At 44.3% G+C, this 27,071-nt stretch overlaps 1 protein-coding gene and 1 non-coding gene across 3 annotated transcripts in view; one reads left to right on the plus strand and one right to left on the minus strand.

Annotated features, from left to right (window-relative positions):
* Positions 1-606: 606 nt before the first annotated feature.
* The window catches only part of VAT1L (vesicle amine transport 1 like), a 143,598-nt gene continuing 117,133 nt past the window's right edge, over positions 607-27,071 (plus strand). For both annotated transcript variants that reach the window (XM_014845934.3, XM_070500543.1), the window contains exons 1-2: positions 607-1,174; positions 22,688-22,817. In XM_014845934.3, coding sequence (XP_014701420.1) covers positions 942-1,174; positions 22,688-22,817 — 363 coding nt within the window. In that variant the 5' untranslated portion in view covers positions 607-941. The remainder of the gene's footprint in view (positions 1,175-22,687; positions 22,818-27,071) is intronic.
* LOC123281909 (small nucleolar RNA SNORA15) lies at positions 26,432-26,575 on the minus strand. The gene has a single exon (XR_006521705.1). It is a non-coding gene; the product is annotated as a small nucleolar RNA SNORA15 (small nucleolar RNA).

Below are 27,071 nucleotides of genomic sequence, written 5' to 3' on the forward strand. Positions count from 1 at the left end.
TACTGTAAGGCATTCCCCCCATCCTTTTTCCAAAAAATCCAAATTTTCTATGAGCTCTGTTTCAAAGGGCTCCAAAACAAAAAACAAAAGCCATAAAGCCAGTTACTGCGCTGTGTGTGTCTGTGTGTGTTTGTGTGTGTGACTGTGTTGGGGAGGGAGTGCACATTAATTTTCTGCGGGTCAAAACAACAAGAACAGGAGGACCCTTTTGTGCTACAGGATTCTTTTCTGGAACCTGTGTAATAGCCCGAAATGGTGCGGGTGGTGAGAAATTAGCCATCAGAAGACGTTCCTGGTGATGTCCAGTAAAGAGCATCAGCGCTGACTCTGGAGGTCCAGAGTGAAAAGACCCTGGCTTTGAACTCGTCAGGGTGGTGAGTGGGATTTCTAGTTTCCCGCTTCCCGGATCTCCTTGCCCTTCGAGCCGGGATGTGCAATTTGGGAATCAGCACCATTTCCCATCTTTTCCGCCCGCCCCCGCAGATCGGCGGGAGAGGAGGCAACCTTGCCGCGGGGAGGCATCCTCCAGGCCCAGACATTCATCTGTGTCCATTTCAGGGCGCCCAGCCTGCGCCGTATATAACCAAGTACTGCACCCACGGCGAAGGACAAGGCGGCCTCTCTGCGTATTTAACTCACGAGTCTTGGACAACTCTGAGCCTTGGGGCTAGGATCAAGGAGCCTGACTTGACACTGGTTCAGGAACTGGAGTTGAGGCTTCGCTTGGGCAAAGAAGAGAAGTGAGGAGCGGGGTGGGGCTGTGGGGGCGCGGCTCTTGCAAGGATTACGGCGGAGGCTGTGGACCGCGGCGCGGCTCGCAGGGGCTGCAGCCATTGCACAGCCGAGCATCCCACATTCAACAGGAGGAACCCGCGGGAGAGGAGCCCCAGCTTCCAGCGCCGCAGCCGCCGCAGCCTGTGCGCCCCGCGCCCCCGCGTGCCATGGCCAAGGAAGGGGTGGAGAAGGCGGAGGAGACGGAGCAAATGATCGAGAAGGAGGCAGGCAAGGAGCCGGCGGAGGGCGGCGGCGGCGGCGGCTCCCACCGCCTCGGGGACGCCCAGGAGATGCGCGCCGTGGTGCTGGCCGGCTTCGGGGGGCTCAACAAGCTGCGGGTCACCAGGAAGGCCATGCCCGAGCCGCAGGACGGCGAGCTCAAGATCCGCGTCAAAGCCTGGTCCAGTATCCGCGCCTTTCTCGCTTTCTCTCTCTTTGCGCGCTGGGGGCTCCTGGGGAGGGGGTGGCAGAGTCTCGGCGGGGACGCTGCCCTGGGAAGAGTCTCCGTGGGCGCCCCGGTCCGCGTCCTCACGCGGGTCTCAGAACCTCCCCGCCACCCGCGGCCGGCCGATCCTGGGGAGGATGCTGAGAGGTGGCCCTCGCTCTCCTCAAGCCGGATCTAGGGGTGACCGGAGGAGCCTGTGAGCTCTTGGGCGGGGAGGAAAAGGGTGCATGGTGGCGTCCAGCACTCGGGGTCTGGAAGATTGCGCTATGGGAGCTCTCCCTCGGGTAGGACAGCTCAGCTGCCAGGAGAAGGGGTTTGATGATAACATGGTTAAAAAATAATAGTAACCATCGGCTTACTGTGTACCAGCCATCGTTTTTAGAGTGTTATGTGTGCGATTCTTGTTTAATACTTCCTGGGACCCAGTGAATTAGGTACCATCATTATCCCTCCTTACATGTGAGTTATTTGCCTAAGATCCCTCTGCTGCCACTAAGTGACATGGCCAGGATTTGACACTCGAGCTTTTTAACCTCTATGCTGTTGTCCTGATAGGGCTGGGGACAGAGTGCAGGGCTGGGGAAACGGTCCTTCCACCTGGCTCCTGCACACTCCCCTCCTGGTCTGGGGAAAGAAACTGGGAAGCTTGGAGTCAGGTTCCAAGCATCTAAGCTTGGTGGAGAGTGAGGCCAAGGCTGCAGCCTAACCCTCCTCTTCCCCACTAGCATCTCCTCTGTTTCTCCAAAGAGGAAAAACAAACAGAAAACAACTGATAATCTTCTCCAAACTCCGGCTCCCATCTCAGAAGGAGCTCAACAATCCGAGCAGCCTTCTGTTCCCCACTCCTCCTGGTGGAAGTTCAGACCCACACCAGCTGGGATTCCCCCTGGAGTGCTTAAGCCTCTCCGTTTGCTGTTATTAGACGATCATTCCCCCAAAGTTCTGGGGAGGGAGGCTCCCCGGGGAGGGCCGCTCTGAGTTCTTTATGCAGCAGTGGGTGAGGCTCCTAAGGGGACTTGCTGTTGGCACAGGGAGATGGACCTATCCTTTCCCATCTCGGTGTTTTAAAGCCCCCAACAGACACTGCTCCCTAAAGCAGCCGCCAGCTCACCAGTTGGTTCCCGGGTTAGACCCCCAAACCCAGAATCTAGGACCATATCTAGAGGCAAGAAAAATGCAACGGAGATTCCCCTCCCCTTCACTTCTTTGAGAGCAGGGCAGGTTTCATTGGACAGACTGGAAGGCAGCTGGTGAGAGGAGCAGGCGCTGATCTCTGGCTCACTCCTCGTATATGGAGCCGGTGGTGTTTGACTCCAGACACGACTCTTGGGCCTCTCTCTGGGGAATTCAGGCTACGGGCAGAGGCTTTTGTACACTGGGGGATCCCATACAGTTCTATTTTGTTAACTCTTGCTGCACCGAGCTGAGGGATCCCAGAAGGCAGAGCTTACAGCTGCCCTTTTCACCCATAAATCCCCAATGCCCAGCATAGTGCTTGGCACACAGTGCATCCTAAATAAGTTCCTGCTGAATGAATAAGTTATTGCTGGATGAGTGGATTGAGGAAAGACTCTTGGAGGAGGATTGTTGAGTCGTTATTTTTCTTCACTTGCTGGTGGAGGAACGTCTGCCTCGTAGAATTAAAACCATGTATGGATAATTCTCCTTCCTTAACCACTGATCAAAAATATTATATGTATGTATGTGTGTGTGTGTGTAGGACTCTGTCGGAGTATATATTCAGAGAGTGAAAATGTTGAAGCTACTTTTTACAGAAAAGAGCATCGTCTGCTGGGCAAATAGGTCTGCGTTTTCTAGCCTTCCGCTAACTGCATAGATGCCGATGGCAGTTGAAGCATTCTGAAATAGTAAATGTCAAGATGAAGGCCAGGAGATTGATTTTCAAAGCCAGACACACAAGCCCCTTCTTCATTGGAACCATACACACACACACACACATACAATGGAATCACTGCGGATCCCCCACCCCAGCCAACAAGGCGTTGGGGAGCATTTGGAAACCAGTATTGCCAAGGGCTCAGGTTGATTTTCCTTTCCCCAAGCTGGAAGCAGAGTTAATCCGTTTTGCAAGGGCGGATTAGAATAGGTTTGTGAAGATTGCCCGCTGGGCCCTTCTGCTTCCTCTGGGCTGGGATTGGCTGGTCAAATATGCCCATTGATTGTAGTTTAGCCTTGGGAGTCAGGATGACTCATTCTTTATTTTTATGAATTAGCTGATGGCCTCCTGGATGAAGGTCTCCCTTTTATCCGCTGTCTATTTTTAATGGAAACCTTTTATCATTAAGTAGGATATGCTTTTTGCTTGGGAATAAAGTATACCATATCTGAACCAGTATTAATCAGACCTGGAATGAGGGTCCATGTTGGTTATTCTATAAATTTTATGGAAATGGAAGAGAAGAGGTGGGGGAAATCATATTTTATCTCATTTACCCCCTCTCTTTTATGGTCCAATGAGATAGGTATTATGGTAGAGCAAATTGAGGCTTGGAGATGTTGAGTTTGCCAAAAACTTGCCAAAATTTGCCCCAAAAAATCACACAGATACTAGAGTTAGGATTTGAATTCTGGTCTGTCTGTCCTTAAAGCTCTACTGTTTTCCTTATATTCTATTTTGTCTCCTTCCAAAAGCCACCTCTGGCATGTAAGCCTGCTCTTCTTCCTTTCTTCAATGAATATGGCTCCTTTGATCTTTTTATGTCTGGCTTAAGAGAACATTCTCTGGCTATTCCCAGAGTAGTATGGCTTTCGCCTCAAAGTGAAGACACAATGGTCAAACTCAGCTCAAAAAGAGCCACTTCAGGGAATGTGGAGTGGGAGGCATAGCAGAGTCTCCTGTCTAAATTGTTACAAGGATATCAGCTTTGATGGGGAACCCATTTCATCAACTATTCATTGAAGAATTTACACAGTGATTTAAGTGGCCAAGTGGAAAAAGCACATGGCCTTTGAAGAAAGATGGACCCGGATGTAAGGCCAACCCCCCCCCACCACTTCCTGTCTATGTGACCTTGGTGAACACATCTCTTAATTTCTCCAAGCTTTCCGTGCCTAATCCGCAAAATGGAGATAATAAGATGAGTCTCTTGGTGTTGAGAGGATCAGATGCAAGAAAGAGACTGGCCCATTGTCAGCACTAAGTAAGTAGTATTGTTGTTGTCATATCTGTGCCTACAAGATACATGTTTCTTGGTGACCTGATATCTTGGAGGCCATCATCATCATCAATATTTGATCATATATATAATGTAGGCAATATCATGTCACATCTGCTTAGTAATTAAGAGTGAGACCTTCCTAGGCGTGAGTCCCAGCTCTGCCACTTGCTAAGTGGATGTCTTGGGTCTGGTCCCCTGGAGGCAGAGCCTGAGACAGGAGTGCTTTTGTAAGTGGTTTACTGAGGGTGCTTTCAGGAGACTGGGAGCAAGGGAAGCAGTTAGGGGTGGGGAAGGAGCTAGGCAAGGATTCATCTCGTCTGGATCCACCCGAGTTCTGGAGCATGAGTTATACCACAGAGTCGATCTGACCTGGAAGCAATGGGGGAGGCCTTTTGTGCCCCCATCACCACCTTCTTGTCAGTCGCTTATGAGCTGTGGGCTGCTTCTTGAGTGGGGACATGGAACGTCTCAAGCAGAGGTGGCTTCTGTTTGACTGAGGGCACTTCCCCTCAGCAGGGGAAGGGGACTTCTCTGAGCCAGGAGCAGCCAGCTCTCCCAGCAGTTAAAGGATGGGTGTGCTGCCCAATAAAAGGGATCCCGTGAGGCACAAACAGTACCCTCTGTGCTGACTGACCTTGAACAAGTTGCTTACTCCTCTGTGACCTTTATGATCGTGTCTTGCACAAAGCAAGTGGTCAATAAATGGTAACTATTATTATTTAAACTATTATTCTTGGTTTCCGTTGATACCCTCTATAGTTTGTCATCCATATCAGAACTCTTTTGAAAGTGAGAGGGGCACTGTTAATAATTACTCTGGTACAGCAGGAGCAAACTGGAACTGTTCTAGGCAAACCAGAGTACCTGGTCCCCCCAGCTGATAAGGGTCAGATCTGTGCCTTTGCTGCCAGCAGTCTTGTCACAGAGGAGCTTCTCTTAGACAGGAGCTGGTAGGATTGGAGGTTGAGGGTCTCCAGGCTGGGCTGCAGAAATGTATTTAAGTGGCCATTAACAAGCCTTGTCTGGTTTGTGGCTCAGATTGGCTTGTGATGGAAAGGCACTAATGGATTGGGGACATTTATTTTCCCAGACTGATTTACAGTGAAAGGCCACATGGAACTGCTGGAATGAGACCAATTGGATGAAAAATGGTTCCAGCCAGTCATAGCTCCATTGGCTGATCTGAAAATGGGCTGAGGGCTGGCCACACTAGAGGAAAGCCAACAGATTGGTGGGATTCTAATATATCACAAGGGTAGAGTACATTTGAGATAAGGGAGGGAACTAACATTTACTGAACGCTAGTTATAAGCCAGGGACTGAGCTGCCTACTATATACTCTTTGTTTCACTTTATATCCTAATGGCAACTCAGCAAGATCAGTATTACCATCTCCATTTAAAAAATGTGGAAAGTGGGCCAGCCCCAGTGGCCTAGTGGTTAAGCTTGATGCACTCTGCTTCAGCAGTCCGAGTTCAGTTCCTGGGCACAGACCTACACCAGTCGTCTGTCAGTGGCCATGCTGTGGCAGCAGCTCACGTACAAAAAAAAATGAGGAAGATTGGCGGCAGATGTTAGCTCAGGGCAAATCTTCCTCAGCAAAAAAAGGTGGGGGGACTGATGTTCAGAGACGTGTTAAGATCACAGACTGCTAGTGGAAGAACAGTGTAAAACTCCAAGTCTCCCTTGTTCCTGGACTCTTTATATTTGGGAGTTAGAAAATCAGAGAGTCACAATGACAAAGGCACAAAAGAGAGAGAGAGAGAGAGACAGTGAGAGAGCAAGAGAGACAGAGAGGTGGACAGACACAAAGGCTGGAATGAGGAACACAGAGAAAGAACCGTGAATGCAATTGACTGATTTGAAGTGTAACTGATAAGGCTTAGAATTGAACAGTGCCATCCTGTCCCCCAAAAATGGCCAGTGTGTCCCTGAACCACATCCACTTTCCCTCCATTTCTGATGTGGAACACCTCAGGGATCCACCTAAGATCAAACTGCTATGACTATTGGCCCAGAATACCCATGCTGATTAAACACAATCACTGCTCCTTGGATCCACTCGAGACATTCAAGTTCCTTCTTCTGCCCCCTTTGCCTCAATTGGGCTATTGCTACATTGGCAACTTGAGTGTAGGATGTCCCCAGACAACACAGCACTAAACTGTCACTGACAAGGTCAATCCAGTGAAATATGGCCAATATGATCTTTCCTGTGTTTATTCAAATAAACAAAGGGAGTCCTGAGGTTAAGTGACACAGATGTTTGTAAAACTAGAAAATTGCCTGGAGGATCTCTAATTCCCAAGCCAGGAGCTACTCTGGCGTGGAGGTTGGAATAAAGTGTTCTGAATCACTCTGTTCTGGATGGAGATGTCAGGATTTGACAGGAAAGGATGACTCTGTGCTGAGTCACACTGAACCCCATTTAGTGATGAGAAGATGGAGATGCTACTTTAACGGTCTTTCTTCTTCATCAAAGTTTGCATTTTCCCATTAACTGTGTCCTCTCTGGTGAGGGCTGGGGATGGTGACAATGTCTACTCTTCATCACATAATGAAACGGACTTCTTGTCTCCCCAGCAAGTCGAGGAAGAAAGCCCAGAATCAGTGATTCTTCTATTAATAGAAAATGGAAGTATAGAACATCTTACAGAACATCTGGCATATAGCAGTTCCTATAAACAGCAGCCTGATCTTCATTATATAGGCGCTAGTCAGAAACCAACGGTGGGTGGCTCAGGATGGACAAAAGGAATGATGACTGATAATCATGCTCACCCGACCCTCCACTTGCAGCGTCTTTGCAGCAACGAAGCCTATTGTCCTCATCCATTTTTTATCTGACCCTCACAACCCCATGACGTTATCATCCTTACTTTCTAAGAGAGGAAAAAGGGACTCAGAGATGAAGTGGAAATGGTGAGAAGCTCCCACAGATCTGAGTTCAGACCCACACTCTACCTCACCATGGCTGTGTGATCTTAAGCAAACAGCACTTTCAACTTGCCCACATCCTCCGCCTGGTAATAATGCCCACTTTTTGGTATTGTTGTGAAGACTAGCTGGGAGTCTATGAAAGTCTTTGCTGCTCCTTGCACATAGTGGATGCTCAATAAAGGAGAATTTCCTTCCTAAGTCACTGGGACTGTAAGAGACAGACCTGGCACTTGATGCCATCCTCTGTTTCCTTGTCCTCCTGTTCTCCCACCAAACTACACTGGCAGCAGGGAGTAGGGTGCTGGCCTTTGAATCTCCTTCCCAGGTTGGGAGTGGATCTGAACTGATCTGTTGCTGCCCTCACACTAGCCCTCCGCATACCCACGCTTGAGTGGCAGCAGGGATTTCTCTGGTAGCTGGGTGTGCAAAACAGTCCAGCCTCTGGAGCTGGGTCCACTCTCATTCAAAGGAACCCAAATCCCACGACCTTTGGGCACACCGCTGATATTCAGCACTGACATGAGCGCACCCAGGCATGGGGAACTAGCATCCCCTGACCCCTAGATCCTGGCACTTCTCATTTTTAATAGGGATCTTTTTTGGCATCTTGGCATTTGTCATAGAAAAAAAAAGTTTAATTAGAAACAAGAAGAGACTCTTCAGTGGAAAGGGCAGCTGGCATGTAATCTCACATTAGTTTGATGCCTATGTGTGTGATCTCACACAGAAAATCAGTTGGAGCCATGGTATTAAAATGAGTAAATTTAATGTGTAAGGCCCAGGAGACAAAATAGATGCTCCAGTGAAAGGGGCTGTTTCATCTTTGAATGTGGTATTTTCTTGATGACAGCAAGCTGTGAGCTTCTGTCCTCAACCTCCTTCGTTGGTGACCCCGATCCTTCAGCTGAGCCTCATCCCCAGCATTGTTCTGGAGCCAGGGACATGCTGCCCAGTGTTTTCCCAAGCAGAACCCACTGGGCAAGTTAAAGCATTGGGTCCTCTTACTCCTGACTTCTCTGAATGGCTCTGGTCCCCAGAGCCCAATACAGGATAATTATTTTCTGTGAGAGGATTGATAATGCTTCATTTCTTGCACTGGCACTGACTTAAACACCCAAACTGGATGGGAGGCAGTAAGCTTTTTGGTTATAAAATAGTTAATGTTTGAAGTGAAACAGACCTGGATTCAAATCCTGGATCTGACCATTTTAGCAACCTATGTAGCCTTAGGAAAATAACTTAGTCTTTTGAAACCTCAGTTTTCTTGTCTGTAATATGAATATAATTGTAGTACCTATGGGGTAACTTTTTTTGTGTGAGGATAAAAAGAGATAACACATCTAAAGTATCTAGCAATGATTTAATGTTTGTTGAATGAATGAAGTCCTTGTCATATAGCGTATGTTTAATATTTATTAATGGTGAGGTGGTGCGAAGAAATAGAACATTAGAAAGTCCCTCTATACTTCATAAAGTTTTCTGAATGGAGTCCCTATGCAGATTCCACGTCTCCCCCAGTGGGTACAAGACCCTAATGTCAGAAGTAGCCCAGACAGGATGTGCTACCATGCCAAGACATAGACAAGAAGATTCAGATGATTTCCTGAAGGAGCAAGAGAGGAAACAGAACCAAGATGTATTGTGCTCCTACTGTGTACCAGAAACTGGGCCAAGCTTAGAGATCTTCAAAAGGAAGACCAGTCACTTCTGCTCTGACATCTCTTTTCTTTATTTCAGCCAGCTGACCATCACGATGAATTTGTCCCTGAATTTTTCGGCTCTTGCCTTCCACATTTATCGTCTCTCTCTCCACTAGTTAGCATGCTATGCTCCTACTGCAGTATGCTTCCTTCTTGAGACTAGGAAAGATGGCAACCTCTTGCCCCAGCTGCCTTGTGCAAGTTTAGCAAGGCCCAGCACAAAGAGAAATTTTTCTCCCAATTTTCCTATATCAAGGAAGGAATCTGATTGGCCCTTCCTAAGTTACACACCAGCCCCTAGATCTCTCTCTCTCTTTCTCTCTCTCTCTTTCTGGCCCAGTGGAATGAGGTGCTGTGATTGGCCACATTTGTGTCTCATGCCCTCCTCCCCTTCCCTGGAAGAATGGGGCATCATGTTTGATAGCCCTACCAAGAACACATGAAGAGAGAGAGTGAGTGAGTGCGTGTGTGTGTGTGTGTTGGAGGGGATAGATAGTCTAAAAGGAATGAAGGGCAGTTACCAGAAGATGAGGGTAAGAAACACACTGGACTGATCTTAGGGGACAGGAGACTCTCCCCTTCACCCAGAAAAAGTGAAGAATCAGAGAGAGGACTGGAGAAGGCGGCTCCATCCCCCATCCTTGGACCTTAGATTTCTCAGCACAAAGTTATTGAATCACATTAAATAACATACATATTCTCAACTTTGAGGCCCATTGCCTTTTAAATCTCTTTGGTAGTCTTGGAAATTCCAGAACCTTTATTGTCGTTTAACTGATGAATGCCAAGCTTGGTTAACAGTAGGCACTCAATAAGTGTCTGGGGGATGTGTGAATATAATACTGACTTTCCCCAAAATGTTAGGTGTGCATTTCTGCAGGAGTTGCTATGTCGCCTGTAAATATGACTTTCCTCTTACAAACCACTGTGGTGTGGCCAGTTCGCACCAGTGTGGCTTCAAGCTCCCCTCTGCCATCTCAGCTTTCTCTGATAAGAAGCCTAAATCTCTCCAGCATGCAGGTCTTTAGTGGGGCCTTGACAGAATACCAGAGGGGCGGAATTTTCCGAGAGGTTTATCTTTCCTTAACACAATCTGTTCTCTTGAAACTAGAAGTTCGCTTTTTGAACTCTCTAATAACAACTTTCCCTCGGCTGGGAAATGTGGATCTCTGACTTCTCAAGATGCTCTGTAATTTTCCCTTTATTGACATCCGGCTCCCTCCAGGGCTGGAGGCCAGGCTCTTGGCGAGATCCCACCGTGCTGCTTCTGATGATTGTTATTCCAAGAGCGCTTACTCAGGCATTCCTGCAATGCTTGTGTACCTTCAGACACCCCCCTCCCCCCACCCTCAGCCCCACCAGCCTGGATGTTAAAACCATGTTTAACTAAAGTAAACTTACTGTGGTGATCATTTTGCAGCATATACATATGTCAAATCATTATGTTGTACACCTTAAACTAATACGTTATATGTCCATTATATCTCAATAAAACTGGAAAATAAATGTATTTCAAACTATTGGGAAAAAGAAACTAATCTTTTAAAACAAACAGTATGTCCATGACTCTGTTCCTACCTTCTTTTGTAGGTATCAGAACCCTCGTCCTTCAATATCTCCCAGATTGTTGCAGGGGTTTCCTAGGAGGGTTGCACTGGCATTCAGAAACACAGTTCTCCTCCCACATTGATTCCGACCCCCTCCTATTGCCCTCTCTCCTTCTCCTACCATACACTGAAGTCACCCAGTTTCCCCATTTCCTCTCCATCCCAGTGGAGTCTGGCTGTCTGCCTAGGCTGTGGCCCTTTTCCACCCAGCATAGGTTATAAAGCAGCATATGGCATCTTATGTATTAATGCTTCTGCTGTTTGGAGCTAATAAGACTGACACTTGTCATTAGTTATTTATCATCATTATTGTCATAATGATCTTTATGGAGGACTTCTGTGTGCCACAGGCACTCCATTAAGTGTTTTATAGGAATTTCTATGGTACCAAACACTTTCAGATGAAGAAACAGGATCAAAGAAGTGAGGAAACTTGCTGAAGATCACACAGCTAATAAGACAAAGAGAGCTGGGATCTGAGCTAGGACCTGTCTCTCTCCAGGGCCTTATCTTCACTCGTTCTGCACTCACCTTTTGCTGCTCTGTCCTAGACACCACCCCTGGAGTTGAAGAGCAGGCGATCTGAATGGTGGCAAATGTTATATGTAGAATTTAGCTTCCTGTAGTTGAGCCACAGGCTTCTTCATCCAGGCTTATATTTTCCAACTCACATTTCTCTTAGGATGAGTTTTGTTTCATTCCCCCACAAGGCTTATCTGCTCTTCATGCAAATAGATACATAGTGGGGCAGCCCCACTGGCCCAGAGAGTCTGAATTCTACAGTGAACTCAGATGAGTCTTTCAAACTGCCCCTACAGAGCCCCCGCCCCTTCCTCCCAACGCAAACACACTTGCTTCTTTGAATGGACTATCCATCAAGTCACAGACTTTCTTTAAAAAAAAAGATCCCTTGTCTAAGATCAGAAAGAATTGCTTTTCATTTGTCTATGCTACGCCTAGTTCAATCAGCTAATGGGGAGCTATTAAACCCACCAATCCTTCAATTGGTCTGAGTGATTGTGTAATTGGATTCTCTCTATCCTCCCAGCTAAACTCCCTAAAATTGTTCCTATTGAGGACCTTGTAATACACTCTGACTCAACGTTTTGCAGCGGGAAGCTGGGATAAATAACACAGCTAACAATGTGCCCGTCTTCCCAAAACAGTCCTTTCAGGTTTATCTGCCTTCAGATCCTAGAAAACCTCTGTCTGACCACAGAGGAGCCGGCCCATGCCTATTTGTAGGAAATAAATAGCAAAGGCAGTGTTCACTCTCCCACCCCCTTGGAGCCTCAACATCTCTGTCCTCAGCCAGCAGCACTTGGGGGAAACTCGACTTCTTCCTGTTGCTCTTTTAGCATTTTTCTTTCCTTTTCCTATTCTTCTTTTTACCTTTTGCATCCTTGCTGTAGCTGGCCCTTTTGCTCTCGAGAGCAAACTTTCAATATAGAAGCTCAACCCTCAATGTAATTGAAAAGCACTGTCAGATTCTATTGAGTCTTTTAGAAGATGCCAAAGCTGAATCCATTCATGCTACAGAGAGAAAGTTCTTTAGAATTTTCTCTTCTCATCTACATTCCCCCAATGCCTCCTGCTTCCTCCAAACTTTCTCTGTGCACCCCAAACTCTCCCAGACCCTCAAACCCTGCCTTGGCTATCTCTTGTCTTTTGCATCTATCTTTGCTCGCCTTTCACATCTATTTTTATCTTCCAGGAGTAAATCTTTGCTCTTCCCAAAGCACGTGAATCAAGCAGGTCTGGCATCCTCTCAGTTGTCCCCTTACTACTACACCAGCGTGCACAACAAGGCTGCTGGTTGAACACAGCTAAGACATAATTCCCTTTGGCAAGAAGAAGGAAAGAAAGAGCTTACATCACGCCTGGGTGTTTTCCTACTTAACACCTTCAGAGGAGGAATCATTGTTTGTGAGGCTAGAGTGTGCCCTGTGCTAAGTAGTGAACATTGAAAGATGGATTTTAAGACAAACTCTCTGCCTTGGAGTTACTCATAGTCTATGGGGAAGATGCTAGGGTAGTGATGCTGCTGCTGCCTGCTTCTTAGGCTAATTGAACTTAAATATTAATTAACCAAAATTAAAAGTTCAGTTCTTCAACGACACCGGCCACATTTCAGGTGTTCAGTAGCCACATATGGCTAGTGGCTGCCATATTGAACAGCACAAGTACAGAATATTTCCATCATCACAGAATGTTCTATTGGACACTGCTGCTCTAGTCTTCACCCCATTTTTCTGAATGAAATGACTGTTTCACTAAACATTGTTTTTATCAGCAGCAATGACTTAGGAGATAACTGTTACGTTATAGCAAAAATGGACTATTTCTCTATGGGGACCCTCTGGGGCTCCAGTGAGAAGGCAAGCAATAACCACTTTGCACTGTCTGATGCTGCTTTCTGCCCTCCGTGGAGAGGTGGGATGAGGCTGGAGAGGTTGGGAGGATGGGAACAAAGGGCACACCCATTCCTAAGTGATACTTTCCTGTGGAAGACTCTGCAAGTCCTGCAAAGTGAGTTAATAACTGCCCTCTCTGTTCCACCTATGTCCTTGTACCACCTCTTGTTTGGGAATTGTCATATTATGTAGTCATTTATTTGTTGATCTCTGAACTCTTGGAAAGCAGAGATGTCATTGTCACTGTTGTAACATTAGTGCCGAGCCAAGCCCTAATCCATGGAGGGTCTGTTGAATTTAAATTGGATTAGGTTGAATGTTCTACACAACCAATCACTGCCGGGCACCCAGATGGTTTGAAGTCAATGGCTTGGTCAACATCTAACGTGGAGCAGAGAGATTTTAACCTTTTCAGGAACCTTCTCAGGAATAAATACCTAGTGTCCCCAGGAGAGGTTGAGTGGAAATAAATAACTCCAGGTGTGAAAATCAAGAGGTTAGTCTTGGCATCAAGGAGAACTTGTTTTACACCCATTTGTACCATGTTTTCCTGTTTCTCTTGAAAACCAGCTCTTGATATTTAGTTTCCCAATATATATCTCCTTTGCCATTTTGTTCCATGTTTGAAATACTACTGAAGTGTGTTTTGAATACTAATTTGACTATATGATCTGAATATGTTTCCTTTCTCAGAGGGAGTAAAACAGACTTGTTCAACGATAACTCAACCTTTATCGCCTTCATCATCAGTCCAGATTTTATGGATAAAGGGATCTGGGTGGGTCAACAGCAGCATTAGTTACTTAACAAGTAAAGTAGTAGATCATGAAAAATATCAGATGTGTCAGAGAACTTCCTAAGTCTCATATGGCTGCAGTGCCCTGTTTATCTAAAAACAGTGGTTGGAGAGGGTGGGCAGGGTCACGTGGAGCTGGATACCAAGGGGACCAGTGTCAGGAGCCACAGTCCAATGATGGGGAGAGAAGAATCTGAGCATCCTTAACACACTCTTTCCAACCTCTGATGGAGCCTGGGTGGCTTCTCCAGCCTGAGGTCCATTCAGAACAATTCTGGCTGTTCTCAAATGAGAGCCGCCGTTTGAGATTTGCATAAAAGGTGCCCTTGTTTTAGACAATGAGTGTTTTTTCTTCTATAGCAGATTCATACCAGTCTGTTCTCACAATCTTGAGATAGCAAATCAGGTGCTTAAACAAACCCTCCCCCAGCACCCTTGCAGGAAAAAAAAAGAATTGGGAGCAAGATTTTCTGAGATCAAGGCCTATTGTCCTAGGCATTTTCAAGTTATCAGCTGAGATAAAGAAACAAAAACAAAAACTTCAGTTCTGGGGAAATGAGGGAATGACTCAAACATCTGCTCCTTGGGTTTGGAGTTCAGTGCTTTGATGAATGTATCAGCAGCAAGACAAGAGCAGAATACAGACGGGTGCACCTTCCAGTGGTGCTTTTGCTCCGAGCCAAGCCCACGTTAGACCCGCTTGCTCCAATTAGAGCTGGCAGGGGCTGCCGTGGATGCTGGGTCATTGATGCTCACCAAGCTGAGGGAATTCCAAACTTCTCATTTGGAATTTGACTGTGTTCTCCTGAGGTCCAGGTCTTCTCCAGCATTCTGTGTTCTCCAACTTCCCACAGACACATAGAAAGCCCTGAACTACTATTTTTCATGGATTTTCCCAAGCAATTTACCAATCCTGTGTGAATTTTGACAGTTCATCTACGTTTATCCTCGTTTTTTTTCTTAGTCTCTGTCCCTCCCTTGATTCTTTGATCTCTTCAATTCCTCCATTTTCCCTTTCCTCTCATTCTTTCAGGTCCCAATTTAAAGATCACATTCTCTTTCCTGCCTTCCCAACATTAGTTATCAGATCCTCTAGACTTTTCCTCCTCAGGTACCACTGTGCAAATGAGCTCATAAATACTCCCCATCAGTGACAACTGTTCTGTGACCATAGAGAATAAAACCCTGAAAGGGAGATCACACAACCCCTCTTGTAGGGGATATTGGGGTACATCACCCAGAACCCCCTTTGAGGACTCAGGGGTTCATCCTCCCAGCTACCGAGAGTGATGGCTGCTGACAGCTCCTGACTGCATCCCTCCTGAGGAATAGCTGTCAGCTGAAGGAAGCATCCTTGCCCAAGGTTGCACCCCGCTCCCTCGGGGCAGCTCTCTTCTGATGACTAGTTGATGCCAGGGTGCAAAGGCCCTCTCTCCTTGCCTCGATTCATGATGACTTGAGGGAGTATTCTAGCTCCAGAACTTTCCATGGATGAATTGAGAGCTTTTGGCTACTATGTCAGTGTTCAACTTCTCCGTCTACCCAATCCAGCTTCCCTCACATCCATCCAGGTATTGTTCCCTAGAGCACTCCCCATCAGACCTCCTGCATGCAAATCTCAGTCTCAGAGTCTGCTTCCCAGGGAACCTGACCTATGACACCTTTGTGTGATGATGATGATGATGGTGATGGTGGTGGCGGCGGAGGCGGTGGTGGTGGTGGTGATGATGTTGATAACAGCCCGCACTTAGTGAGCACTTGCTGTGTGCAAGGCACTCTGTTTTACATATACTGTCACATGCAATCCACACCAATACCCCATAGAGTGAGTATATTATTATCCTGTTTTTGAGATGAGAAAACTGAGGCTCGAGGAGGTCAAGCAACCCACTTGAGGAGCAGCGAGAAAGCTAAAGCTAAGGATTTAAATTTAGCCTAGGTGATTGAAGAGGACCACTAGAAAAATTCTTTGGGGAAAGCTTTCTGGGGGTCAGTGTTTAATTTTATGGTTATCTTATGTGTTCGCACCTCTGGTGGCTGTGTGAGCACTCTGCCTACACTTCTATAAAACTACTCATCACATGTAGTTTAATCGGCTTTTACGGTTCTGTTTCCCCATTAGAATTTTGAGACCTCTGTTAACTTTGGATTTCCAATACTTAGTAGATAGCAAGTGCTCAGTGTGGCAGACGAGTTGGGAAGTCCCCTCTTTGTAACTGGGAAAAGTGATGATTTCTCAACAGGAGAGCAAAGTACAGTAGTCAAGAGCGCAGCCTCTGGGGTCACCTCGCTTGCTTCCACACTTTGACTTTGTGAACTTTAATGTGCCTTGGTTTTGTTGTCTGTAAAATGTGGATAATATCATTTATCTCTTAGCATTGTTATGGTGGTTGTAAAAATTAAATGATATCACGCTTATGAAACACTTAGCAAGATGCCTGATGCATAGTAAGTGTCTCATAAAGGTTATCTATTACATTTACTAGACACAAATAGTTCCTTTTTTCCCCACGCCCCATCATCAGAGAAATTAGAGTAGGGGTTTCTAGATGTCTGCTGCCTACTTGGGGGTCCTTCCAACAGTCACAAAGCCGTGTGTGAGAACCCTTCTCAGAAAGGGTCCATCTCTTCTTGGACATTCTTTGTGGGAATGGTGACGTTGGGCTACCAGAGCAGTTTTTCTCAGTGCTAATGGCACGTGAGAGCATGTGCCTGGGCTAAAGAGACTCTCAGAGCTGGGGCCAGAATATGCATATTTAGGGAAAAAGCAAAAACAAAAAAATAAACACCATGATGATCCTGACACACATCCCGAAAATGACTGAACTAGAGGCTCTGTCAGACTGTGTCCCCTGTGGTCAGCAATTACTGCTATGGGGGGAGGGGGATTAGCTGCCATCACCCACAAAGAGTGAGGCCTCATGGTCTTTACTGAGTACCTGTTACACATGAATTCAATGTGTCTTGGAAATATTTTGTAGAATCATAAGAGCTCATCATTTGAGGAAACTTAAAACATATCATCTAGTCCTGTGTTTTAAATTCCCTTCATGGTCTTCACAAACATCCTTGGTAACTGGGAACGTGACAGCCTATCCAATATTTTTATCAGCAGTTTGGACATAGAAGTCCAAAGAAGCGTGATAACCACATTTTCAGAGGATACAAATTCCGGAGGAAGAGCCAAGTTTTTGGATGCAAGAATTATGATCCAAGAAAGAGCCAGGCAAATTGGAATGATAAACCTAATCTAATAAGACCACACATTTAACCAGGGTAAATATAATCCTTTGGACGAGGATCAAAAAATTCAACTGCCCTAGAGGACAATGAGAGCGCTTTTCATTTTCTTATCTATTTAATCATCGTCTATTAATTTTTACCTTGCCTTATTCCATAAAGGACTTGAAACAGCTTAAAAAGAAATGATATAGCAGTGATTCTCTAAGTGTGGTCCCAGACCAGCAGCAGCAGCATCACCTGGAAACTTGTTAGAAACTCCAAGTCTTGGACCTCACCCCAGACCTACTGAGTCAGGCACTCAGGGATGGGGCCCAGCAATTTATGTTTTAACAAGCCCTCCAGGGAATTTTGATGCACAATAAAGTTTGAGAAGCACTGTAATAGAGTTTAAGATTTTTTTAAAATGGAAACTCCAAAGCATTCATAAAGTTAAGATGAAGTTGAATATTAGGATAATATAGGGCATGAATGCGTAAAGCCCTGCATTTTGGTTGGAAAAGGCGCTACAAATTTGGCTCAGAGCTTCCTAATAGCCAATTCAAAGAAAGAAATATAGTCAATTTATATGCAGTACTGAGACTGTAAGCTCCATACAACCAGCCCTTGTGTTGAGATTTGAGGGAAATTCCTCTGTCTTCATGAAGAAATATATGTATATTGTAACCAATGATGTGGTCAACAATATCCCTTCAATAAGTAAAACAATGTGTTTCTGAAGGTTATTTCTTTGGTCAGCTAGATGTTAATTGAACCAATGATGGGGCAAGACTTGAGATGTCTATTGAGCATGAGATCAATATATGATGGCACTCTATTGATCTGTATCAACAGAGAAGTAGGCTGCTGGAAGAGGGAGATTTTCCTTGTCCTTTGTATCATAGCCTGACGATGTTTGGATTCCCATGGGCAATGCTGAAGTTACTGACAACCTGAGGAAGGATCAAGATGGCAAGAGATCTAAAATCCTTTTATATGAACAACCCCTGCCCTCCTTTCACCTGGAAAATAAAAGACCTTTCCCATATCTACTTGTCTCTTCTTTGCTAAATGCTTCATTGGGCCAATTTTATCTCAAATTGGAAAATTAATAAACTATTACTTAGCTGATTCTTCTGTCATCCATGTAGTGGTATCCTTTAAGAAATCATTTAGTATGGGAGGAAAAAAATAAAAGTCTTACCTTATTTATTAAAATTATACTAGTCTTTGAGAAAAATAGGATTACATAGCAGGACATTATGTCAAGCACTTTGCAGTACTCTTTTTCTTTTTGCAATGATGGCCAATATTTAAGAGCCATATAAAAATTAGGTAAGAGAGATGTCTGAAGATTAACCTCTATGGGGGCCTGAGTCATCTGGCACAGTCATTGTCAACCCCCCAAAAATTTCCAGATGAAACTCAAATTATCTTAGAGAATACTGGAAACTATCATTATAAAGAGATATAGCTTGATATGCCCCTGTTTTTTCCTGTTGTGGTGGAAAAAGAAAAGTGTTAGACAGACTCCAGTTTAAGTCCATGGCTTCACCATTTACTGTATGGCCTTGAGCAAATAACTCATTATCTTCAAATAAGGTTACTGGTTTTCTGTGATAAAAATGAGGTCAATAATGTCTGTCCAATGGGTGATTTAGGGTCCTTGATTATAGGATTTGTTTTAGTTTGTGTCTTTTGGTTTCATGTGATAGAGACCACACATGCAAAGAAGTTCTATTATAAAGACACATGCCATGTAACAAAGGAACTCTTGGAAATCAGACAGCAGGAGGCACGCTGGGGCTGGGCCTCACGAAGTGTGGAGCCTGGACCCTCCCATCTTGGTAACTCAACCATGGCACAGGCTGTTGGTTTGATTCTGCCCCTCTTCGTGTTTTGTTTTTCTTTTCATTTCCCTGCTAACGGGCTTTTTCACTTATGCTTCCCCAAGGCACAGGTCATCTAGGTCCATCTAGCTGAGTTCTATCTTTTGACATTCTTCCAAAGTTGTTCTCTTGCTGCATGTTCCCATTCATAGTTTTTGAGACAACATCCAGTTCTTGGAACAGCTCATTTGTTTCATACTAAGGAATGAGTTCCTGCTTAGATTATGAATGGCCAGTCCTCCAACATTGATCCACCACTGGTGCAATCAAGTGTTAAAGAGATAAGAAATTATAAACATGGCGCCTTGGATGTGCCCTTTCAGCAAGGGCGGTGGGTGGAGAACTTCCCATAAAGAGGTAGTAGTGTCGTGTGTAAGGGCTTCAGTTCTAGACTTTGCTTGAATTTGAATCCTGACTTTGACAGTTTCTAAAAATGTGACCTTAAGCAAGTTACTTAATCTTGCTGAGTCTCAGTTTCCTCATCTGAAAAATGGGTATGACAGTTCATACTTCACAGGAGTTATAAATAACATAGTAATATAAATAAATACAGAATCTTAAGTAACAAAAGTAAAGCGTTTAGCACAGTTCCTCCCACAAATTGAACCCTTAATAGTGCTGGCTCTGTCCATCCCAGGAAGAGGTCCTGGGCAGGCACCATGAAACAGGTCTGGTGCAATATGTAGACGCTCCATTAACAATTGTCCACCACCTCTTTGGGTTGAGACAAAGAACACTAACTCGTCCTCCATCCCCTGGGATATACCTGCCTCACATTTCCTTCCTGAAGATGGGTGGCATTCTCCATGACCCTGATGGAATTCCTGCTTGCCTCTCTAAGGAAGTGGGAGGCTACAGGCTTTTATAGAGTCAGTCTTAGCCCTTCTTTCTGGAATTAACTGGCTCTCAGTTTACAATCACTGGGCCTACTTCCTGCTGCATGGAGATTGAAGGCAGCTCTACTGAGCTGCATAACAAGAGTGTAGGATGAAGCTTCTCCAGGGGGCTGGCATGTTTACAGAAGTGTCAAGTAATTTCTTCTGGCGTTTCTCCATCAGGGTCTTGGGAAATCATCGGTTTTCACACAAAGGAAAACACTGTGAGCTAAAATATGCGTGAAATGACATGGAATGTTTGATTTGGGTTGTAGAAATTCCTTTTATTGTTATATAGTGATGCCTTATTTATTTGGTTGTATTGGAAAATGAGCTATTTCACAGAAGTGAAGCTTATAGATAGCTGATGTTTTCCCATTTCAGCTCTGAAGTCATTTTTAACCCTTGCTTAATGGGAGTCTTCCTAAAATGTATCACACACTTCTGCCCTCTAAACAGAAGGTGCAAATTTAAAGGCTGACATTTATGGAGTACCTACTATGTACCTGGCGCCAAGATTAAGTTCTTAACTCTCATTAATTTTCATGACAACCCTGTGAGACAGGTACTACCTCAACTTCCACATTACAGATGAGGAAATGGAGGCTGAGAGAGGTTAAGTAACTTATTTGGTGTTACATTGGTAGAAGTGGTGGAATTGGGATTTGTGTCCACTTCTCCCCAAACTCTTAAGAGACTGTGGTTACTAAATGACCCTAAGAACTATTAACCATCAAAGTAGAACCTTTGGAAGTCTACACATTCATTTCAGAAATGTGTCCATTACTCTGAGCATTCCTCGACTGCTTTTTTTTTTTTTTTAAGATTTTACTTTTTTCCTTTTTCTCCCAAAAGCCCCTCGGTACATAGTTGTATATTCTTAGTTGTGGGTCCTTCTAGTTGTGGCATGTGGGACGGCGCCTCAGCGTGGCTCGATGAGCGTTGCCGTGTCTGCTCCCAGGATTCGAACCGACGAAACGCTGGGCCGCCTGCAGTGGAGCGCGCAGACTTAACCACTTGGCCATGGGGCTGGTTCCGTCTACTGCTTTTTAAAAGCGGTTTAGTACTCAAGCTGGCGGCACATATTTTTGAATATTCATGAATATTCCTTCATATAGCAGATGTTACTCGAGTACCTACAATGTTGCTGTGGGTCTGATGCATGCCAGGTATGCCAGATACTCTGGAGGCAAAGAAACATGAGGCATACAGCTGCCTTCAAGGAGGGCACGTGTTAGAGGTACTCCAATGGGGCAATATGTGAAACTTGACTGATTTGTGGCCAGGAAAACCTTGAGAAGGTGGTGACTCTTGAACCCACCTTTCAAGGAAGTCGTCCTCCTCACCGGTATCCATTCTGTGTGGATGAGACTGATGAGCTGAGAGCAGGGGATATAGGTGGAGTTAGATGCTTCCTTGCCTCCAAAGAGGCCAAATAGCTCAAGTCGTCTTGCTTGGAAAAGAAGCTGTGGCCAGATGCTAATGGGCCTTGGGCCGGACCGAGGAATTTGTTTTCTATAACCTGAGTCTTCTTTAGATAGTGGCTTATAAAACCAGGAAGTACATCAGAACCATATCTGGTGGAAAAAAAATACATGTTCAGTGGGCTGTATTTTCTCATTTGATTAGTAAATGGGTGTTAAATGCAATTCCCAAGAGTAGCCCTAAAAAAGGCCAGTTTGGCACATGGGCAGTGTCATTAGAATTAAGCATATGGTTTTCCAAGGCAATGACTTTGACATATTTTAACGATAACTTTCTTATTTCAAAAGAAGTATGTTAGGGCCAGCCCGCTGGTGCAGTGGTTAAGTTCAAACGTTCCACTTCGGCGGCCTTGGGTTCGCCAGTTTGGATCCCAGTTGCGGACGTATGCACTACTTGTCAAGCCATGCTGTGGCAGACGTCCCACATATAAAGTAGAGGAAGATGGGCACAGATGTTACCTCAGGGCCAGTCTTCCTGAGCAAAAAGAGGAAGGTTGGTGGCAGATGTTAGCTCGGGGCTAATCTTCCTCAAAAAAGAAGATAAAAAAAGAAAAAAGAAAAAGAAAAGTAGTATGTTAATAGAAAATACCTAATAACTTCTCTCATCCAGAGATAACTAAGATTTTTTGGTTTTATTTAATTTATTTTTTTAATTGCGGTTACATTGGTTTATAGCTAAGATTTTTAAAACAAACCCTCCAGTATTCTCATGAACATTGGACCATCCTTTTGACCTCTCTTCTTTGAGTCCACCTCTTCCAGCTGGACATGACATAGTCTCGTGATGGCTCATGCTCACTGCTGTGGCAGCTGTTGATGGCACAGTGCTGGTATAAGTTTGTGTGGTGACTGAGGTGTGACAGTCGTTTTTAGACCGTTTAAATCAGGTCTTCCTTTTCTTTCTCTCTTTCTCCTAGATTGGCTGATGGCCATCGTGTCTGGCTGCTTTCCGTGTGTCTTCTTATAACCTCTTCCTAGTATATTTTTTACCCTCGATTAAGTGCTAGAATGGCTAAGGACCAAGCTAGTCAATCTGTGTTTTTAAACACTCATAAGAGGCTCTGAGAGAGGACAATGGGCTATCTTTTGAGTTAGAGTGTAAACTCTGCCCCTGCTATTTTAACTGCTGGAAAGGATTCCTTGTCTATAGAGATAATTGAGTTTTGCTTTAATGATGACGTCTAGCTAAGTGATGTTGCTCTTAGGCACACTTTGGCAGAAAGAAAAAAAGGGAAAGAAGAAAGAAAGGAGAGAGAAATGAAGGAAGGGAGAAAGGGATGAGAAGGGAATGGAAGAAAAGCCAGGCCAGTGCCTTCTTGTGGATGTCACTTTGAATTTCTCTCTTTTCCCATTTCCTGTTCACAGTGGTTTAAACTTCATTGACTTGATGGTGCGACAAGGGAATATTGACAACCCTCCCAAGACGCCCCTGGTGCCAGGATTTGAGTGTTCTGGGATTGTTGAAGCTCTGGGGGACAGCGTGAAAGGATACGAGGTAATTTGTGACTTCTGACTGAAAGAGTACTATTTATCTGGAGTCCATTGAGATAATAAAAGGTTATGCGGAAAAGGTTTCAAGTAATCTGACGTGTATTATTCTTGTTGTCTTATTATTTGGTTTTGTTAACAATGTTTATAATGTTTAATTATAATTAATTAAACATTAATAAAATTAATGTTTATAATATATAATTATAAAGTGTTTATAATGCCTAAATATTTCATGCCTTTCTCGTCTACTATCTTGGTTGCTCCTGGCAGAAGTCTGGCGAACTGGTTGGGGGAAGTCTTGTCATCCCCTTTATTCATGTTGTACAGCTATTAATAAGAGTATTTGGCCTTGGATTAACTAAGTGTGCACACCCCCTGCCTTCACCCGTGGCTCCCATTTTCCCATCACCTCAGGCTCAAAAATCAATCACAAAACACGAAAGTTGGGGAGAATAACCTCTGTATTTTATGATTAAGTTTCTTTAAATATCTACTGAACTGATGCATTTACGTTGGGCAAGTGCATTTGTAGAGGAGATTTTAAAGCCAAAGGGTAGAGGTAGCTGACAATGGGACAGCATTGGCCATGAATTGATGGCTTAGGGAGTAGTGCAATGGATAAAAAGAGTTATATCATTCCGACTACTTTTGTACATGTTCAAAATTCTCCATAATAAAAATTTTTTAATCAGTGAAAAGATATATGACCCTTCCTACCATTATAATGCAAATCAGATAGAATCCCATCTATAATAACTGAAAAACTGTGGGCAAATCAATCGCACAAAATTGCAGTAGTTTGGAGTGAGGAAAAATAATGGAAATCGGGTACAAGAGCTCTCACTCCTAACAAAGTGCCTCCCCAGGGAGAAATGAATGGAGCCACATTTGAGAATCTACCGCAACGAGAAACATGGGCAAGTTATCTTTTTTCAGCCCCACAACAAGCCTGCGAGGTAACAGTTGTTATTATCCCCATGGAGACAAGGTTCAGAAGGGTTCACTAATTTTCCGTGAGATCAGAAAGGTAGTAAGTAATAGTTGAACTTAGATTCAAGTCACCAGAGCCTGTTTACTCTTCCTACAATCCCAGGACCTTTACCCCTGCTCCCAGCCTGCAAATGTTGCGATACTAAATGCAGGAAGAAAAATCCTATAAAATGCAATGCCAACATGCCCTTGGAATTGAATTTGAGCTGCTGCTTGGTCTCAGCGCGATCCGAGCCTCAGTACACTGAAAATATCAGTGTGATCCAAATTCATTATGATGGACGTCTAGAAACTCATCCCACTCATCAGTCTTTTTGTCAATGGTTTCCAGATAATACAGCAGAGAAATGTGGAGAAAGAAGAACTAAATGAGCTTTTTCTTTTCTTTCACATGATTTTACATTTTCTGTCCCCAGGTGGGCAATATAACCAGAGGCAACACCGCCTCTCCCTGAAAAGTGTTGCATATAAGAAATTTTATCTGCTTGTCACTCCTCCACATGGTCCCAGAGGAAAACACCATACTGCTCACTCTATTAGTCTATGAGTATTGGATAAATCACCCATTATTTTAGAATATAACATAGATAGGGAAGTTGTTGGCGTTGGTTTAGAGGGAAGACTTGCTATGCTTGATTATATATATTTTCCCTTATATATGATCTTTCATCTTCCAGTGAGCCCTGGCTTACTTATAGTCAAACCTACCCTTCATGCCCACTCTCCTCCAGTGACTTTCGGCTGCACAAAGAAATAGACGTCATCTCAGGTTTCCAGTCAGGGTGTGATTTGGGAGAAAAGCCAATACTAATAGTATCTATAATTTTGATTTAAGATTTTCAATTGTGTTGAAGATAGAATTCCATGCGGCAGCACACTGAATAGCTCTCTTAGTTGATCAGTTGCAAGGGAAGCTTGAAAAGTTGTTGCCAGAGGCAAAGCAGTGAAGGAATAATTTGGGCTCACTTGCCCAGAACTAATTTCTTTTTCTTGGCAGAATTAAATAATGAGGTGAAGTGGATATTTTAAAAAAGGTGCCTACCTCTGGACTCTGAGACTAGGGCTGATCCGATTGCTTAGCTCCTTTTGCCATTTTGATAATGAAATGGAAAAGATGGAGCCAAGTTGAATGAGAGACCTGGAGCAGTCAGCCCTGCTGTGATGGCTGTGACCATCACTGTCAAGGTGGTTGAAATACGCTTTATCCACTCTGTGTCGACACTGGAGGCCATCAGCTACTCTGTGGTACTGTGCATCTGTGAGTTTTCATGATTCTCTGCAGAAGAGGATGCCAGAGCTAGACCTTAGTTATCCTCTGGTCCAAGCCATTGCATTTAAGATGATACTCCCAACATGCATCATTTGGTCTTCAACCCTTCCAAGGCTTGGGACACTCACTGCCAGTGAGACAGCCTCTCCTTTCCATCAGTGTCTTCACTAGACTGCTATTCCTTCATTAGAAAGCTTCATGAAATATAATGGGTCTATATTGAGCTTTTGATCATTAAACTATGAATTCCATGAGCTCAGGAAGCAATCTGTTCTTTTTTTTTTTTTCCTGCTTTATTTCCTAACCCCCCCTGGTACATAGTTGTATATCTTAGTTGCAGGTCCTTCTAGTTGTGGGATGTGGGACGCCACCTCAACGTGGCCTGACGAGCCGTGTCATGTCCGCACCCAGGATCCGAACCCTGGGCCGCTGCAGCGAAATGCGCGAACTTAACCACTCGGCCACGGAGCCAGCCCCATCCAATCTGTTCTTTTTAAGAGTTAATATTGATTGCTCTTTCCTCATTTTTACTGGCACTGTGCCAACTGACTGCATGCATATTATGGTATTTAATCTTCATAAGGACTCTTTCCTAATATTGTACCCATTTTAGAGCTAAGGATACTAAGTCTTAAAGAGTTTAATATTCCCAGACTTGGTTGGTTCCTCTGCTGTACACCTTATTTAACTTTATGTCTTCTTGGTAGCACTTATCTCAGGTGTAATGAATTAATTATTTGTATCTGGAGTCAGCCGACCTAGATTCAAATCCTGGCCCAGCTACTCTCTAGCATGTGCTTTAATCTCTTTTTGCCTCAATTTAAATGTTTATGAAATCTATAATCATTCGTCTGTAATATGAGGCTCTTACAGAACCCATCTCATGGAAGGCTTTTGTTATTATCGTTGGATAGAAGTAGAAGAGAAAAGCTAAGATACAAAGAAAGTAAAACAGGAGAATCAATTATAAAAATATATACAGTCATGCATTGCTAAACAGCGGAGATACATTCTGAGAAATGTGTCATTAGGTGATTTCATCATTGTGCGAACACCATAGAGCGTACTTAAACAAACCTAAATGGTGTAGCCTACCACACACCTGGGCTATATGGTACTGATCTTTTGGACCACCATAATGTATGCAGTCTGTCGTTGACCGAGTATCATTATGCAGTGCATGACTGTGTAAACTAAAACATACATATATGAAAGCCATTAATTTATTGAGAACTCCCTATGACCACAGCAACTTGTATATTGCATTTGATAGTCATAGTACGAACAACTAACATCGAACAGCAGAATGGTTCAATTTAACTAGCACTTGGCAGCTCATGCAAGCTATTTCTACTAGTTTACTTATTTCCCTTTATTAATGATATGCTATGAAAAAAACTTAGCATACCATCATAACCACTTTAAAGGTAAGACTGCTCTTTTTACTGCGTGGTGTCTGGCTGTGTAAAATACTGATAAAAAGAGCACAGATTCAGCCATGCCTTCAGAGGGTATTTGTAAGGATTAGATGAGTTAAAACACGTGACGCCCTTAGGCCATATAATATGTGTCCAATAAATGTTAGTTGCCGTTCGTCACACTCGGTGGCATTCTCCTGTTTCTCTCGGAGCCTGATTGCTGTTGTTCAGTCTCCTGCACTTGGATTTACATGGCTCCTCTGGTGCACTACAGTTCACATCCATGGCAATCGGTAATCCAGTGCTAACCTTTGATGCCAATACCACAGTGAGCTAGCCTGGCAGGGAATCCACATAGGGTGGCAGAGAACAAATGAGAGTAGATTTTACTCCTGGCCCTGCCCCTTCAACCTTCCTTGTGGCTGAGGTTTCCTCAACTCCAAAACAGGGATTGGATGAGAGGTTGAGTCAATAAAATGACCTAACATGCCGCGATGTGTGATGTGATGCACATTCTATCTTCATGCTTGAGAAGAGGAGTAGAGAACCTGGCTTGCACAGCCCCTGGGAAGTTTTCATA

This window comes from Equus asinus, chromosome 28 (genome assembly GCF_041296235.1).
Source record: "Equus asinus isolate D_3611 breed Donkey chromosome 28, EquAss-T2T_v2, whole genome shotgun sequence".
NCBI classification, from domain to species: Eukaryota; Metazoa; Chordata; class Mammalia; order Perissodactyla; family Equidae; genus Equus; species Equus asinus.